This window comes from Ambystoma mexicanum, chromosome 3p (genome assembly GCF_040938575.1).
Source record: "Ambystoma mexicanum isolate Mex_15411 chromosome 3p, UKY_AmexF1_1, whole genome shotgun sequence".
Classification (NCBI taxonomy): domain Eukaryota; kingdom Metazoa; phylum Chordata; class Amphibia; order Caudata; family Ambystomatidae; genus Ambystoma; species Ambystoma mexicanum.
The window spans coordinates 1,116,736,510-1,116,752,933 of NC_090925.1; the positions used below are offsets into that span (position 1 = coordinate 1,116,736,510).

The 16,424-nt window shown below is 46.9% G+C and overlaps 1 protein-coding gene across 2 annotated transcripts in view; it reads left to right on the forward strand.

Moving 5' to 3' along the window:
- The window catches only part of ZCCHC10 (zinc finger CCHC-type containing 10), a 212,357-nt gene that overhangs the window by 96,529 nt on the left and 99,404 nt on the right, over positions 1–16,424 (forward strand). For both annotated transcript variants that reach the window (XM_069652486.1, XM_069652487.1), the window contains exon 2: positions 3,713–3,874. In XM_069652486.1, the coding sequence (XP_069508587.1) occupies positions 3,713–3,874 (162 nt within the window). The remainder of the gene's footprint in view (positions 1–3,712; positions 3,875–16,424) is intronic.

Below are 16,424 nucleotides of genomic sequence, written 5' to 3' on the forward strand. Positions count from 1 at the left end.
ACCATGACGCCACAGGTTATTTTGGGTCATTAGGTCCCCAACTAGCGCCATACAGCCCTGTGCATTGGGAATGGGAGTTTAATTGTACCCTGGACCCGGTACTAGATGGGTCGGATGGCAGGTGCAAAAAACGGGTGCCACCGCCTATGACGCTGGAGACATTACTGCAGGAGCTGGGATTGTCTGATATATGGTGGCAGCTACATGGGACTAGGAGGGGCTACACCTATTATTCAAGTCTGCATGGGGTGCACACACGTATAGATTACATGTTTACGGGCACTGAAACCTTGGGTGAATTTGTGGCTGCTTACTACAGGGCAAGAGTCCTCTCGGACCATGCACCACTCATTGTGACGTGGCCGAGAGCGGCATGTACACACCCCATCCCCGATGTGGAAATTCAGAGCAGAAGTGCTGCTCGTTGAACAGTTTAAAGTCCATATGGGGGAAAAGCTAGAGGAATTTTTCAATCATAATGCAAGGAGTGTGGACAGTGCGAGGACTGTTTGGGAATCCTTTAAGGTGGTAATGTGGGGGAGGCAGTCGGGAAGATGGGTGGAATACGGAAGGACGTTCTGCTAATTTCTAGCACGGAGGCGCAGATGGAGGAGGCACTGGCAGGCATGGGGGGACCATTGTCATGGTGCGATAAAAAGCTAATTGAGCTAAGGCAGGTCTGCATCGCTGCTTGGGAACGACTGCGCAAATAGGACTACTACAAATACATAGAGAGACTCCACGAAAGTGGGGTTAAACCCGGAAGACTGCTGGCCTGGCTGTGCCGTGCAGAGGAGAGGAGGAGTATGATTAATTCCATTAAAGATGAGCGCGGGTAGGAATGGAGGGCCCAGACCAAGATTAATGCCATTTTCAGCTGCTTCTACCGGCGCTTATATAACGCTGGTGAGGAGGGCTGTGCCAGGGACCTAGAAGAGGTTTGGATGGAGATTGAACTGTCCCATTTGGAGCAGGAACAGGCAGACATACTAGATGCACCGTTCAATGTAGAGAAGCTGCAGGCAGCCATAATCTCGGTGCCCTCTGGTAAAACGCTGGGCGCGAACATGTTCCCAGCGGAATTCTACTGAGTTCACAGGAGACCTTGTGCTGAACCTACTGCAGATGCTAGAGGAGGCATTAGAGGTAGGCTTGCTGCTGGCGAGCCTCCAGGAGTTTATCATAGTGCTGATACTTAAGCCAGGCAAGCCGCTGCTTGAGTGTGTCTCGTACAGACCACTTTCAATGATAAACCAAGACTGTAAAATTCTTGCTGCAATATTGGCGAACAGACTGAGGCATGTAATTGGCACTTTGATACAACCCAATCAAACGGTCTATGTGCCTGGAAGGAACACATCCTGGAACCTGCGTTGGCTGCACCACGTAATAGACAAAACCAAGGGGGTGGAAGTGGAATATGCCGTGGCTTTGCTGGACGCGATAAAGACATTCAACTCTGTTAGGTGGGACTGGCTGCACACAGCGCTGTGGTGCTTTGGAGTAGGGCCGCGCTTCACACAATGGGTGCACTTGTTGTATAAGAAACCATTGGCCCGAGTAAGAACCTGAAGACATGTCTCAGAGGCATGGAAATTGAGTAAGGGGTCCAAGTAGGGGTGCCCGCACTCCCCCATGGTGTTCATCCTGGCATTGCGCAACCCCTTGCGGCCTTCCTCAGGATGGACTTCAAGGAAGCAGGCATACCGATAGAGGGCGACATGCACATGCTTGCGCTCTACCAGGATGATATGTTGCTCTATGTTCAGAATCTGGAAATCAATCTGCCATACATACTAGAAGCACTGCGTGGCTTTGCAGGGTTATCTAGTATAACCGTAAGCAAAGAGAAGTTGAGGCTATTCCTGCTCGCGAGCCTGGCAGCACTGAAATTTAAGGAGACTGTTGACACCTTCTGTATTTGGGGGTGGACCTCTACCATGATCTTAGGAGGGAGCACGAGACAAATCCAATGAAGGCGCTCTGCAGAGTTGAGAAACGTATTGAGTTCTGGCAGAGGCTCCCTCTATCAATGATGGGTTGTACGGCGCTACTCAAAATAGTGGTGCTGCTGCGCCTGTTGTGTCACTTTGTGAACATACTCTGAGATCCCAGGATTGTTCTTTCGCAAACTCGACTCGGTAGGATGTATGGGGGGCAGGGGTGGTTTTGGGGGTTTGGGGAGAGGTGCTGAATATCGCTGGGTGCACTGAGAAGGGACTACAGGGATTGGGTAATCAGGCTGCCGCATTTCGAAGCATATTACCATGCTGGTCCGCTGCAGTTCATTATGATCTGGCTGGCAGACAGTCTCCTTAGACAATGGTCTGTTGCGGGATGAAGTCACACCGTTTTATCTGAGGGAAGTGCCCTGGGTGGAGGGCGCTGGCCTGGTGGTGAAGCGTGCACTAGTGGCCCTGGGACGGAAATTGTGGCAAAGACTATGGAAGATGTTGGGCAGGCAATACCGGTACTCTGCTAATATACCTCTGGCAGCAATCTGTGGGAGGAACTGGGAGGAGGTCTGCAGCATTAGACACCACTTGGAGCCGAATGGGGTAATAACTCTGGGGGACCTGTGCCAGGACGGTGTTCTGCTGAGCTTCCCTGAACTGAGTGAGAGCCATGATATACCATAGGGTGATTCAAATTGCCACAGCCAGATGGCCGGACATCTAGAAGAATTGCGGGGGACGCTATGCAAGACTCCCTCTTTGACCTAACGGAGAGGGTGCGGGGCATGTAATCTCCAGGCTCTATGACATGATATTGGATTCTCTCAGTAAACCAGAAGGAATGTGGGCCAAGTGGGAGGAGGGTGTAGGCGGAGCCTTTACGGGCGGGGAAGGTGCTAGGGTGATGCTGTATACATGCCAGATTTAAACAAATACAGTTACGAGTTACACACCGAGCATACATGACCCTACATGCCATTTCACGGGTTTCCGTGGGAACAGAGAGGCCCAGGATGCACAATTGAGTCAGTAGATATGCTTCACAGGTTCTGGTTATGCTGGGTGGTCGGGGGGAGAGGGGGGTCTGGCAGGACATTGCAGATAAGGCCTCAAGGGGAGGGATAGAAATGCATGAATGGCCACTGGAGGCGTGCTTGCTGGGGATGTTCCCAAGGCGGTGCGCGGATGCACATATAACAAAAATGAAAGATCTCATCTGCATTTTGGCTAAGTGCAGGATAACACTCGTTTGGAAGTGAGCGGAACCTCCCCGTATGGAGGCATGGTGGGGAGACCTGAGGAAATGGGTGGAGGCAGAAACAGTGGTTTGGCACAGGGCGGTGTACAGGGGACACAGAGAGGTCAGCAACAATATCACAGCATGGAATGCATTAGTCCAAATGATGTTTGCGCCCTCTGAAGACAGGCCACAGTGAAGCCTGAGCAGCAGTAACGTGGGCTACATCGAGCATAGGAGGGTGTGGGATTGCAGCGGGGCAGGAGGTGATGAAACTATAGGGACGGGTATAGTATTCAGTTTTTGTTAACTATAGTTTAAGTTGGGGCCTCTAATGTATTCGGTCAAAGGTTAGTGGAAAACATTTCTTTCCCCTTCCGCTCCAAATGCTCCGACCACTCCTACCATCAGCATAGTGTTGTTGCTGTGACACTATCGTTTTTATATCTAAATTCTAACGTCCTTCAGTTGGAGAAGCCTTATGATTATGTGCTCTAAATGTTCTGTATTTTCATTGCAGGGAAGCAAACAAACAGAATGTACGATGCCAAAAATGTTTGGAATTGGGCCACTGGTCGTACGAATGCACGGGGAAAAGGAAATATCTCTACAGACCGTCAAGAACGACAGAACTTAAAAAAACACTTAAAGAAAAAGAAGCTAGATTAGTCCTTCAACAAAGGTAAAGTGAGGTTGTCAAGTGTTGATAGACAAAATCATGTAGCAGCTACTTACAGTTATTGCTGTACTGAATACCATGTGTACCCTTCATCTGGTTTCCAAAGAAAGTTTACAAGTATTCAGCTATAGCAGAGTATGTTTTATTTTTGTATAACTTAACTTCTCAGTTGTGTTTTCATTGTTATCAAGGCTACAAAATAACTATTGTACTTTTTTTTTTTTTTTTTTTTTTGCCATTCGTCTTTCAATTAAGATCATGCTATGGTACATAGGATTTATATGGCACACCTCTGCAATTCACTTGAGTTTGTGGCACTGTTGACCATCTTGAGTGATCACTGATCTGGATTGTGAGAAGGATGTCATGGTATACATCATTGAGCTAGGTGAGGTGAAATGTGCAGGCAGGGGATGGTGGGCAGGTGCCGAATATCATGGTTGTAAGTTTGTGGGGTCAGAGAAGTAAGTAGTTCTGGTATGGTGGTCTGACATCAATAAGCTCCTCACATCTTCTATTGGCAGGAAAATCATGCTGTTGATTTGTGTGGCAATAGGTGGTCATTTGTATGTGTGAGGGTTTAGTATTTACTGTTTGTGCTTAGAGTTGGGATTGTTTACCATCCTTGTTGACACTAGTTGTGTTGTCCTGAAAAAAACATGGACTCCGCCAGCTGAACACTGAATTGTCTTTCAACAATTTTTGACTTCTCACTTCACGAATAGGCATTGTGCTCTCCAACCATACGCTTGACCACCTCATTCTCGTAAGGCGAACTGTGCTTGCGTCTCCCTTTGGAAATTTGAATGCCTGACTGATCTCCGTAGGCAATGGAAACCAACCTACTCCTGGGATCTCTAGTCGGGGAGGATTTTGTAAACCCACAGCATGGTTTCCTTGTCCAAATCCAGTTTCCCACCCTCATTACATAACTGTAGTAAGCCACCACATAGACTCTCTTCCCCTGGCCAAATGCATACTACTTAAATTATCAGTGACAAAAGATTGTCATTCTTCATTACTCCCACCAAGGAACCTACATTCCTTCTCTTCTTGCACTTGTTTCTTGGCTAAAGACCACAGTTAATGCAATAAGTAGTGGGCAGCCTTACTTTTGGAACTTGCCATGTACGATATCCTAACGTTGGACTGTCTTCAAATGTGGCCCATTGACATGTAGATGATGCAGAGTTCTAGACCTCCATCGGATGCCAACAAGCTAAAAGGTTGCAATGAAAGCTCCTAAACAGAAAACTTTGTTTCTCTCTTCTGTTCTGTCATTCTGTTATATCTGCAGTTACCATAATTCATTTTGTCACTATTGTGACATATTTGTGACATCAAATGGAAGAAGTGAATCACTGCAGAAAACAGCAGCTCCTAACCCAATAATCCAGACATGTGGTCGGTTCTCTGGTCACCTGTCTTTTGGTGTCTTCTTCAATCTCTTTCCTTTTCTGTACTGTTTTATCCCTAGATCTCCTCCAGTCTCTGGGATTTACTGTCAGTCTCTCTTATGTGGTTCATACAATCAACCTCCCTTCTACTGGAGGTAAAGTGCACTACTCCTCTCCTGGATTTACGACATTGTCCAACCATCTTCCACTCCTTTCTGGGCCTTGCTATCTGTCCTTTAACTCAATGCTTTGCTATCTGTCCTTTAACTCAATGCTTTATAGCCTTCCCAGACTTCCTCTATGCTCCTGCAGTCTTCTTCTTTAACACCAGCAGCTTGCCTTCTCGAAACTATAAAACTCCCTTATGCACTTGTCATGGGTGCTGGCCCTTTTATTTAGTGCTTGGACTGTCTAGTTTACTGCTGATTGGCTAGAGGATTCGCAACATTCCCGCTCTGGTCATGCACCATGGCACTAATTCATTGTACCCCTGCGTTCATGGGGGGAGTCTTTATATGAGGAAGCTGCCATCTTGGATTCCATTTTTATGTTTCTGGCCGGCTGCAAAGTAGCTATTGGTTTCCTTCTCTGAATTTTGTTTTGATGACCTCCTGTGCCAGACATTTGAGTATGTGTATTGAGCATTACTCGTGTGGGGATTTTGAAAAATAATCTTTATTTTATCCAGTGCTGCTATCCTTACTCTTGCTTGAAATGGCGGGAGTGGCTGCAGGAGATTGTCTCCCTTGTGCTGGCAATTGTGAGAGAAACTTGCGGTCTCTTCTCCAGACTGTTCCTACTAACATCTGCAGGAAGTGGAGCTCTTTGTTTCTATTAACTTTTTATGAGCGAGAACTGGGCTTTTTACTGCCACTGTGGATATCTAACTGGTAAGGGATGTGTGTTCGCAAAAACACTGCCCCCTTTGGGGATGGAAAACAATTCTGTCGGTTACTGTGGTGTTCCCCATTATCTTCTTGATTCCAAATATGTAAGTACATTTATCTAGGCCGGTCTTTCTTCTGTTGGGAAAGAGTGATTATGGGACATTTAGTCCCTTTCTTGTAGGTTTATTCACATAAGTTTGGCCCTTCTGACCCAGCAGCCTTCTTTCTGGATAGTGACATGCCTGTGTCTCTGGTGTACTCTGTCCCTATCTTGGCCCATGATTCCTCTTCATGGATCCCTGCTTTATTTTCATTCAGAAGAAGAATTCTTCGATATTTGGTCTATGTCCAGGCATATGCTTTCATTACACTGTGAAAAACCTAAAGGTCTTTCCAACCCACTCCCCGGGGATCTACTACACAGGTATCCAGAGGCAGGCCATCGCTTTTGGATCCCAACCCTGGTGGTGGACAAGTGAGGGAGGATCACCTAGGTAGAGGGTCCTCAGGGATTGGGTAGGGAATACCCGAGGGTGAGACATGGTAGCCCCCCTTTCTTGATGGGGACCTACCCAACCACCCTCAGCCTTCATAGGATGTATTCGGACCCATTGTACTCTTTTTCCCCCAAAACAATACTTAAGTACTGGGATGAAGAAGAGGAGTACAGACTCCCTATGAGAAACACCATTGTAGTCCTGAGAAGATGATGCAGATCACGGCACATCAACCTCTCTAATTTCTGTGTGCCCTTAACAAGGCTAGGCAGAGTCGGCCAATTGACTTTCATCATGCACTCCTGCAGCCTGTAATGTTTTCAAGACCGTATAAAGAGCACCTGGGCACTCAATGGTTGGAGCGAGTAGGAGGTTGGATAGAAGACACAGTTGAGTATCCCAGGACCCGAAGGCGGAGAGCGGGACGCTGCGACGCTTGCCCCTGCAGAGCAAGACTGGGAGGAGGAAGCATGGCGAGGGAGCCGTGTCTCCAAGGAGCAGAAGTGCAAGGTTGGGAGGCGAGTTGATTCTGACAATATCGAAAAGGTCACTCGTTCCCCTGGGCTGCAAGAGAGAGAGTCAAGGAGTGTCTGAGGTGCAGGGGTCTCCACCCCTGCACATCAGCCGTATAAGCAGAAGCCAGCCAGAGCAACCGCATGACTGGTGCATTTCATTGAATGAGAGAAACCCGGTACGCAAGTAAAGATTGCTAAAATTACAATGTAACCAAGCGAGCGCGTGCAGGTGGCATGCTAAGGGAAAAGCTCCTAGCTTAAGTGAAGCGAACCAATTGGACAATGGAAGTGGGAAACAAAATAACCGAGTGGTCGCGTGCAGGAGTGCATGTTGTCGAAAGACTCTGTCATTAAAGTGGAAGCTCCTGTGAGAAAAGGGGAGCTGATGGCAGTGCTGAAAAATGAGCAAAACAGAGCTCCAAGAAAAGGGGAGCTGTGCAAAAAGTGGGAGCGAACTTCAAAAAGCAAAGTAAAAGGCACTTTCCTCCGATACAAGAGTGTTAAGCATTGGGAGGAGAAGGAGAACAGTGGAGAATAGAATAAACTGACAAAGTAAGACACCTGGTTGCGCGACCTGCGGTAGGTGGACCGTGCGGTCTGACAGCTGCGCCACAACCAGGGGAGTCTTAGCTGCGAAAGAAAGCTGCCAGAAGTGCAAAGGTGGCAAAACAAAAGGACTTGGTTCACAGTGGGGAAGGGAGTCCCACCAGGAACCAAGGGGGAAGAGTGACATTTTGATAGTAAGACTTTGTGAATTGAACTTTTGTGTTTACCAAGAAGTAACCTTGATCCAACTGAGGATTTGTTAACAATCTGGGGGCCTATCTTAGGGTGAGGGAATCCCGAAAGACCTGTTGCAGAGGCGTATCCTAACAAAAGAAGGTATTTGAAACTTTTGTCAAACCATTCTGAGTTGCTGAGTGAATCCTGGGACCCTGTGGAACTTTCTAAACCTGAGTGCTTTGAACTCTGGTAAGGGGGCTGCAGAAGAGCTCCATTGGTACACTAACTTTAAGTTTGAAGATTACCTGCGTGCCTTGAACTTGGGGAAGGGAGCTATGGAAGGGTTCCATTGTTACCCTGACTTTAATTTGAACATAATTGAGTTGGCCAAATCCCATACACCCGGTTATTCTGTAGAAATGTGGGCAAACAGGTTTTGACGCAGAGAGTTTTACTTTTGATTGAACGACTTAGACTTCCTTTAGTTTACCTTTCGTTATGGAACATTCCCACCTTGGAGTTAGGGCAAGTTAGGCATTTCCCGAGCCTGACCACTGAAATAAAGGTTTTTGAAAATCTACCTATCTGTCTGTGTCATCTCTTGATACCATACCTGTCTTGCAACTTACAGCTGCTGTTCTTGACCGTGGGGTACCACACCCTCGTAGATGTAATGAAGTCAGTGTGATCACTTCACTGCAATCCTCAGAGGCTCCTGTACACCCACAGAACTAGAAGTAAAATGCCACTGATTTGCACATCACTGAGATTCTTTTGGAGAATGTGCTGGGGACAGTTGGTAGTGGCATTTGATGAAGTAGGCTGCTTGTCTGCCGGGTCCTTAATCACCTTTCAAACTTAGAGTTGCTTCAGTGATCTCTGGAGGTCTTTTCAGCCAAGTGTGATATTGCTGTGCCTTCCTTGACGATTGTCAACAAGGTGCTGTGGGATATAGTGACCTACTCAACGGCATTGCTCAACATCACTAAGCCGCATGGTGCATTAAACAGCAACATGGCTGCGCCAGCTCATGTGCGCACCAGGAGCTCAACTGCGTTTTGGTAGCAACAAAAAGATGGCTGCACCATCCTGCCTAGCGCACTTCAGGCAAGATGAAACAAGGGGACACACTGAAAAAGTATGCCAGTGCGTTCTGAAACCTGTAAATGGAATCAAGTGAAAATGAAAGTCTGCCATTGCTGCAAAAGCCAAAAATCCCCTTCAAAATGGAACATTTTCACCCTTTAAACATGCTGCTTTGACGCTAATTCCATCTGTTCATTCTAAAACCACTATGATTAAAAAGGCCCTGCCATGCCCAGGATATTTCACTGTGATTCACCAAAACCAGTCATAATTCCTGAATGACAGTCCCAGTCAAACCAACTCTGAGAGAAATCAATAAGCAACTTCACTGTCATTTGCACGGGAACACGCGTTTATTTCTTTCCAAATGTATCCAGGCTCAGCAGTTCAAAGAGACTTTAACTCTCTGAGCCAGGTCAAGTGTAAATGTATCTATTCTTTAGATAAAACTCCTGCATTCAAGGAAATGACTACAGCGGCGAAGACCGTATGGGCATCTGAGGGAGCTGCCAAACTGAATTTAAAGAATGAAATGCTAGCTGTTTTAACACATGTGGAAAAAGGGGCTTTGCTGACTGAAGAAAAATTTGGCCTGTTTAAAAATAAATTGTGAATGAAAGCCTGCTTACTTGGCAATGTAAAGGGATTATGTTAGTAGTGATAATACACACATGGGCTATCTTCCTTCACAGGTTTGTTTTAATTCAGGACCCAAAGTAAGAAATTAAAGAGTTTAAAATACATGGGCTAAATTTGCAAGCTCTCAGAAAAACCTGTTATTCCAGTTGCCAGCCATGAAACTTCCCCAAGGAAGGGGGACACACCATAAACGTCCAGGACATAAAACTGATAATTGCCAGCTTGAAAAACTTTGAATGGGCCAGGACAAAGAAATTTCACACGCTCGTTAGACATTCGTCTGTGCTCCAGGCTGGGACAATAGCAGTCCTGGGACACTCGCCTGTCGTGCGAAGGGGCAATAAAACCTTCAATTAAGATGAGAAACCCCCACTTTGCCTTGAAAGAAATGACAGTTGGCAGCAGTGGGAGAAAAGAAAATAAAATGACCCAACAAAGGAACTGCCTTTTGGTGCCAAAGACTATTTTATAAAGAAACTTTAAAGACTTTTATTTCTGCAGCAAGGATTAGTAAAAATGTTAAAAGTTTGCAGTTTCAAATATAATTTGATGGGCTTTCTTTTAAAACTTGGTAGAACTCCTTGCTGCATGGGAAACAGAAGTTACAAAATATGACGGATTCTCAAGGAAAGTATTAATGTTGCAAACATAAAATGCTGTACATACATCCATAGGGATAATGCGCATCTGTGTATAAAGTTACGGACTTCTAGGCCAAATCTTTCATGTTTACAATTACCCAAATGTATCAAAGTCGAAACAAGGTCCCACGGACCTGAGGATTGGGCTGATCTGTGCTGCACATAACATGTAACCTGTGTGTATAATTTGCAGAGAGATTGCAATTGTGTAAATGTATGTTTTTGGCAAAATCAGATTTTAAGTAAAGTAAATGTGGGAGTTTTTGGACATTGTGAACCTCGCCTCATAAATCTGACATCATTCCCTTGGAAATCCAACCAACTGAGAGCGAGTCGGAGACTAACACCCTTGTTCAAGCCCTTTGTTAGGGGTGTGTTTTAGTGAAGCCTGTCCCAGTCATATACTTGGATAATGTCATTAGGCATTATAAATAAGGGTCCCTGACAAGACCAGGGAGACTCTTCCCGATGTCTCGCGCTGCATTCCTGTTCCATCCATCCAGACTCCAGATCCCAACTACAAGGCCAAAACAATGCTGACCCTACTCCGGGGTCCACTGCAAAACACAAGCAGTGCTGATCCCATTCCCAGCAAGGCCTACAATATAAACAAACCCACTAAATTTCCTATTAACAAGGGGAAACTGTGGTACCGTTGGCATCCTGATCGGCTTGCTGCCACTCGCTGCATGCTGCTGCCATCCTGCTACCCTAATGACCTATATTATCCAGTGACCAGAATTGCCAGTCCAGAAGTGCTACCCGGAAATCAGTCTCTGTCCAGCTGATCCTGTCCTGCTGATTTTGTCCTTTGTTAGACCAGATCCGTGTGGTGACCCGAACACTGACTGTTCCAAAATCCTAAACTAAAGTAGACTGTGAGTATCAATAGGAACCATAGAAAACCATAGTATACCTTGCCTTGTCCTTAGTTCCCCTCTCCAAGTCATCCTATCCTTACCCTAATAACTGTCATGACCCTTAACCTTGGCCCTCACTGGCAAGTCTGCCCTCCAGTTAGGGCAAGGTCAAAGGCCTTAAAACCTTATCCAAGACTCTCTTGGAGTCAGTCCTGGCGCCTTTGGCACCAGGCTCATAACCATCATGAAGACCAACATTCGAATGGGACTATTTACTTGGAACTATTTAACTTGGGGGGCGGGGGGGTTCAACCAACATGGAGGCACACACATAGCTCAGTTACAAGGGACTGTAACTGCTGTGGGCAGCGTAACGCTCACTGTGTCCAGTTCTTTGGTGCCAGCTTACCTGAAACCAAGGACCTGCAGAGAGAGAAAGAACACTATGAAACTTACCTCGAATAGTATCCTGTCTTCAATCCATCCCCGACTTCAGTTCAACCCACCTGAAGGTATGAACTCCATCATCCGGCACCGCATGCATCCCGGAATACCATAACCTGGAAAGAGGAGGAAAAAAGCCAGCATTAATAAGCGTTTACTCACGTTTCCTCCCGAACAAAGAAAGCCACACAATTCTTACCTGGGTAGTCATCTCCTGGTCAGTATCATTGCTGGAACATCACGGCGCTCGGCAAGGAACATCGCGACCTGCAAGGAGAGAAAAGACACAGGTTAGCAATATAAAAGGCGAAACAGCACCGCGCATTACTCACCGGACAGCATCGCGCACTTTCGCCTACCGGCCCATGCTCATCTTCAAACTGCATGACAACACCAAAATACCTTTCCATACCTAAAAGGAAAGAAGCAAGACATAATTATTTGAACTAAGAGGAACATAAGAACTGCATATAAAGACTGTAAAGCAGCAAACCTACAGAGTCGCAGCAGCCCTGGATTCCCACAGGGGGCTTGCACCAGTGAAGTAACTTGGCCGCTGCTCGCCCCCCACATCTACGCGCCCCTGCCACGAGGAGCAGGACGGAGAATCCACCTTTTACAATATTAAGGTGAGTTGAGGCCAAGGGAGGTGGGAAAACATAAAGACAATCTGGTATTGAATCCAGCTCTCCTATATTGCAGACCCATCTTTAACCAGAGGCCTTACCAAGGGACCGGGAGAGGGTTCGAGAGTGCAAATCATCCAACCAGGGCTGGGTAGCGTCCCCACGGATACTAGATGAGCGTAACAATAACTTGTAATACCGTCAGAATCATTTTTGCAACCCTGCCATTGATTTCTAGTGCTAGCGCCATCTCTTTAGTAATTTGTTGTGTAAATCCTGAACTATTAATCCTATTTCGAGTGATCGGACTGGTTCCGCCAGGGCGGGCGCTGGGGAGCTAGGGTTGAATTTGCGGATCAACCCCAGAGCTTACTGTGCCCCTCTTTGGTAGCCTAGCCTGAGTGCTCTAGCGTAGAGTAAAACTGGTCTTGTCAAAACTGATTTCTTTTCCTTTTTCACAGCTCCATTTGACTCAAAACACACCTGTCTAGATCTTGCATGACTCAGTTTACCAGCTAGACACCTAATTTCACTTCCATATTGTACCTATGATCCATAGCTACACCCCAAATCAAAAACTGCATTGCGATTTGCAATATTTTACCCGTTTATATTAAAAAAACGTTTTGGTAATTTCAGGTGGGAATTGCAAAGTTTGCAAAGTTTCCAACGTGTCATTGACCACATTGACACCCTCGCTCTGGTCCGTGCTGATTTTTGCAACCACTCCTTTGCCTCGGGATCCTTCCCCTCCCCTCTGAAGCACTCTGTCAGATGCGAGTTGCCCACGTCGTGTAGCCGATGAGTTCTTCCTCCTGATGGAACCCTCTGGCTCCAGGAATAGACAACCAGAGCGATCAATCAGAGGAAAGAAAGGATGCCAGATGAGACCCAGACGACTCAGATGATGACACGTGCCGCAGGAGTTGTTATCGGTGAAGCCAGGGTGGTACAAGTGGCCGAGGACAGGCGTTGGATCTGCAAGTGAGGGGTTAACACAACACAGAATGTATAACCAACCGCCCTTCTGACCAGACCCGAAAACAACAGATCAAGAATGCAATACGTGTTTGTCAAATTCCAAAAACAAGCCCCTTCCCATGCGAGACTATGGCGTACCGTGCTTTTGTCTTGATCAACGCCGGGGAGAGTCAGGTGGAAAAAGGCAGGGAAACAAACCCAAATCTGAAATCCACAATCCAGAGTCCAAGAAAAGCCCAACCACCTATCCCGCCGGCACGAGGACGCCTAATACACACTTGGCAGTTTTGAGTTAGTGTACGTAGCCAGGAAGTCCAAGTTTCAAGTTTCAACAATCCCAAAAATTCCCCAGACGCAATCCAGGTGAGTGAGGATCCAGAAGACAAACGAAGAGCAACCAAAACAAATGGGCGAAGGCAAAGAGGTCCGTGAACAGTCCGAGGTCGAAGCACGATACAGGCAGCATACAAGAACAAGGTAGTCCAGAATCAAAGCCAGGTAACGGTCCGGGTCGGGGAAACGAGGCAATCAGGAACACAGGAGGGAATGGGGAGGAGGAAGGGTACTGCAACAGGGGTTCAACGGAACAGGATACAAAGCACAAGGTACAAGGCGCCACCAATTCTCAATCAGAAGCACCGATACGAAGTGAAGGCGGTGCCTAAAAAGGAAAGGTCACATGACAGCGTTACGCGGATTCCGGCGTCGGCCGTAGGAAACACTGAGAGGACGCTAGCGTTGCCATGCCAACTTCCAGGCACCTGGTTGCAGCGTCATTAAAGGGCTATGCAGCCGTTTCTTAACACTGCTTGCACGCCCGTACATGACACACTCCTTTGTGCATCCTCTTCTCAAGAAACCCACAGCTGATCCTTCTTGTCCTGCTAACTATCGCCCAATTTCCATTACTCCCTTTCTTGCAAACTCCTGGAAAAGTTGGCCATCTTTCAGCTTAACCTTCATTCCAATTCTGTTGGCGGTCTCCATGACCACCAGTCTGGCTTCCGAGCTGCCAGAAGCACGGAAACTGCTCTCCTAAACATCCGTGAAGATCTGCTCTCCAACCTTGACTCTAACATTCCCTCTGTCCTCATCCTCTGCGATCTCTCTTCTGCCTTTGGCACGGTCAACCATACCATCCTGCTCGACATTCTCTGTGAAAACCTGGGTAACACTGATCAGGCTCTGGCTTGGCTGACCTCTTTCCTCTCAGATCGACCCTCCCAGGTCCAACTTGGGTCTTTCTTTTCATCTATCTTCCTCTCTACCTGTGGTGTTCCCCAGGGGTCTAACCTCTCGCCCTGGCTTTTCAACCAATACCTGGCAACTTTCGGCCACTGCATTGCCACTTTCTGCTCAAATTTCCAGTGCTACGCTGACGACACTCAACTCATTTTCAGGTTGCCCTCTGTCACCTCCTCTCCCATCTCTGATTGCCTAACTGCCATTCAAGATTGGTGTTCCGCCAATGATCTTTGTCTGAATGCCAGCAAGACAGAGATCCTCCTCATCGGCACACCTTCACCATCCTTTACTCTCACTCTCTGGCCGGCCTCCCTTGGCCCTCCTCCTACCCCCACCTGCGAGGCTAAGAACCTCGGGGTCATCTTTGACTCAAGCCTTTCTTTCTCCCCCCACATCTCTGAGGTCTCTAAAAAGTCAAATTTCCGACTGCACCTCCTCACAGGTACTCTGCCTTTCCTCTCCTTCCCCCAGAAGCTCATGGTATCCCAAGCTCTGGTTCTCTCTAGCTTGGACTATTGTAACAGCCGCTTTCTAAATCTACCTGCCTCTACTCTCCGCCCTCTGCAACTAATCCAGAACAGAACTGCGAGACTTGTCCTTGCCTCAAGCCCTGGGATCGTATCTCTCCAGCTCTGAAATCTCTCCACTGGCTCCCAGTGGATGCAAGGATTAAATTCAAAACCCTCTGCATTGTCCACAAGGCTTTCTGGGGCCTGGGTCCAAATACCTTCAGCTATCCCTCCGCAAATACCTCCCCTCTCGAGCTCTTCGCTCCTCTACCTCCAACTCCCTCAGGGTCAGTCGTTTTTCAAAGAAACGAGCTGGGGATAGATCTCTGTCTTCGGCTGGGGCCTCCCTCTGGAACAGCCTCCTTGCCACTCTAAAACTTGAGGAGAACCATATCCGGTTCCGGAAGCACCTCAAGACCTTCCTCTTTTCTTCTGCCTTCGCTCCCCCTCTCCCCTGCTGATCTGTTCTCTCTTTGCACTGTGCACCTGGCCACCCTCTGTCCTTCGGGCCCAGGTACCTGCTCACCCTGCCACCCTCCCGCACTGCCTCCGGGCCACTCCTTGCACTGGGATCTGTATCTGTACCCCTACAGACCCCCTTTTTCTTCCTGCACTTATCAGACCTACCCTGTCTGCTACCTTAAACCTAGCACTTGCAAATTGCTGGCTGCATTACCACTGTTTGTTGCCTTTATTATTTATTTATTGTTATCTGTTTCTCCTCTGCTTCGCACTTTCCACTTCTCCCTCCTTCCATGCACTTTTCCCCTCCCCCTCTCCCATGCACTTGCACATTCTCAATGTCACTGGGCCTAGTAAGATTGATGTTTTGTTCTCCCCTTTTCCCCTGCCTTGCCTTGTCACGCTCTGAAACACTTGTGTACGAGCGCGATAGAAATAAAATATCAATCAATCAAAAAAACATGTTTTAAAACCCTGCCACTCATTTTCGAACTGTATGTCTGGATAATCCATTGCTTGTGATTGTTTGCACCTTTACAATGTCGCTGTAGTGAGGAACTGTATTTGTTTCAAGGTTTTTACACACATTCGTTATTTTATTCATCCATTTCCGAGTGTCAATTTTAGCATTGCCAGGGTTTAAAATCTGTTTTTCTCTCTTGTTTGGGGAGGAAGGTCGGATTTCAATTCTGTTTCTTGTTGGTCATTCCTGATTACCTGCTGCTTCTGTTTATCCATTTAGAATGTATTATTTGCGGGTTGAGTAAACATTGCAGGGGGAAATTCTAACTCAAGTGCTATCTTACCTAAACTCAAAAGTGCTCCTATTCCCTGGTGTTTTGTAGATTTGTCAATAAAGGTTAAACTAGTGCATTGCTTACAGTCCTATTGTTATCACCCCATTGGTGATTGCTGCCCCATATTAAAAGTGTATGTTTTCTTTTTAATTTTCAAATAAATATATATTTGACCAACCAGCCTGGTTCATGGTACATTGTGACCCAGGGTATTTGAAAAGGGGGTGTAATATGAGTGATGTAC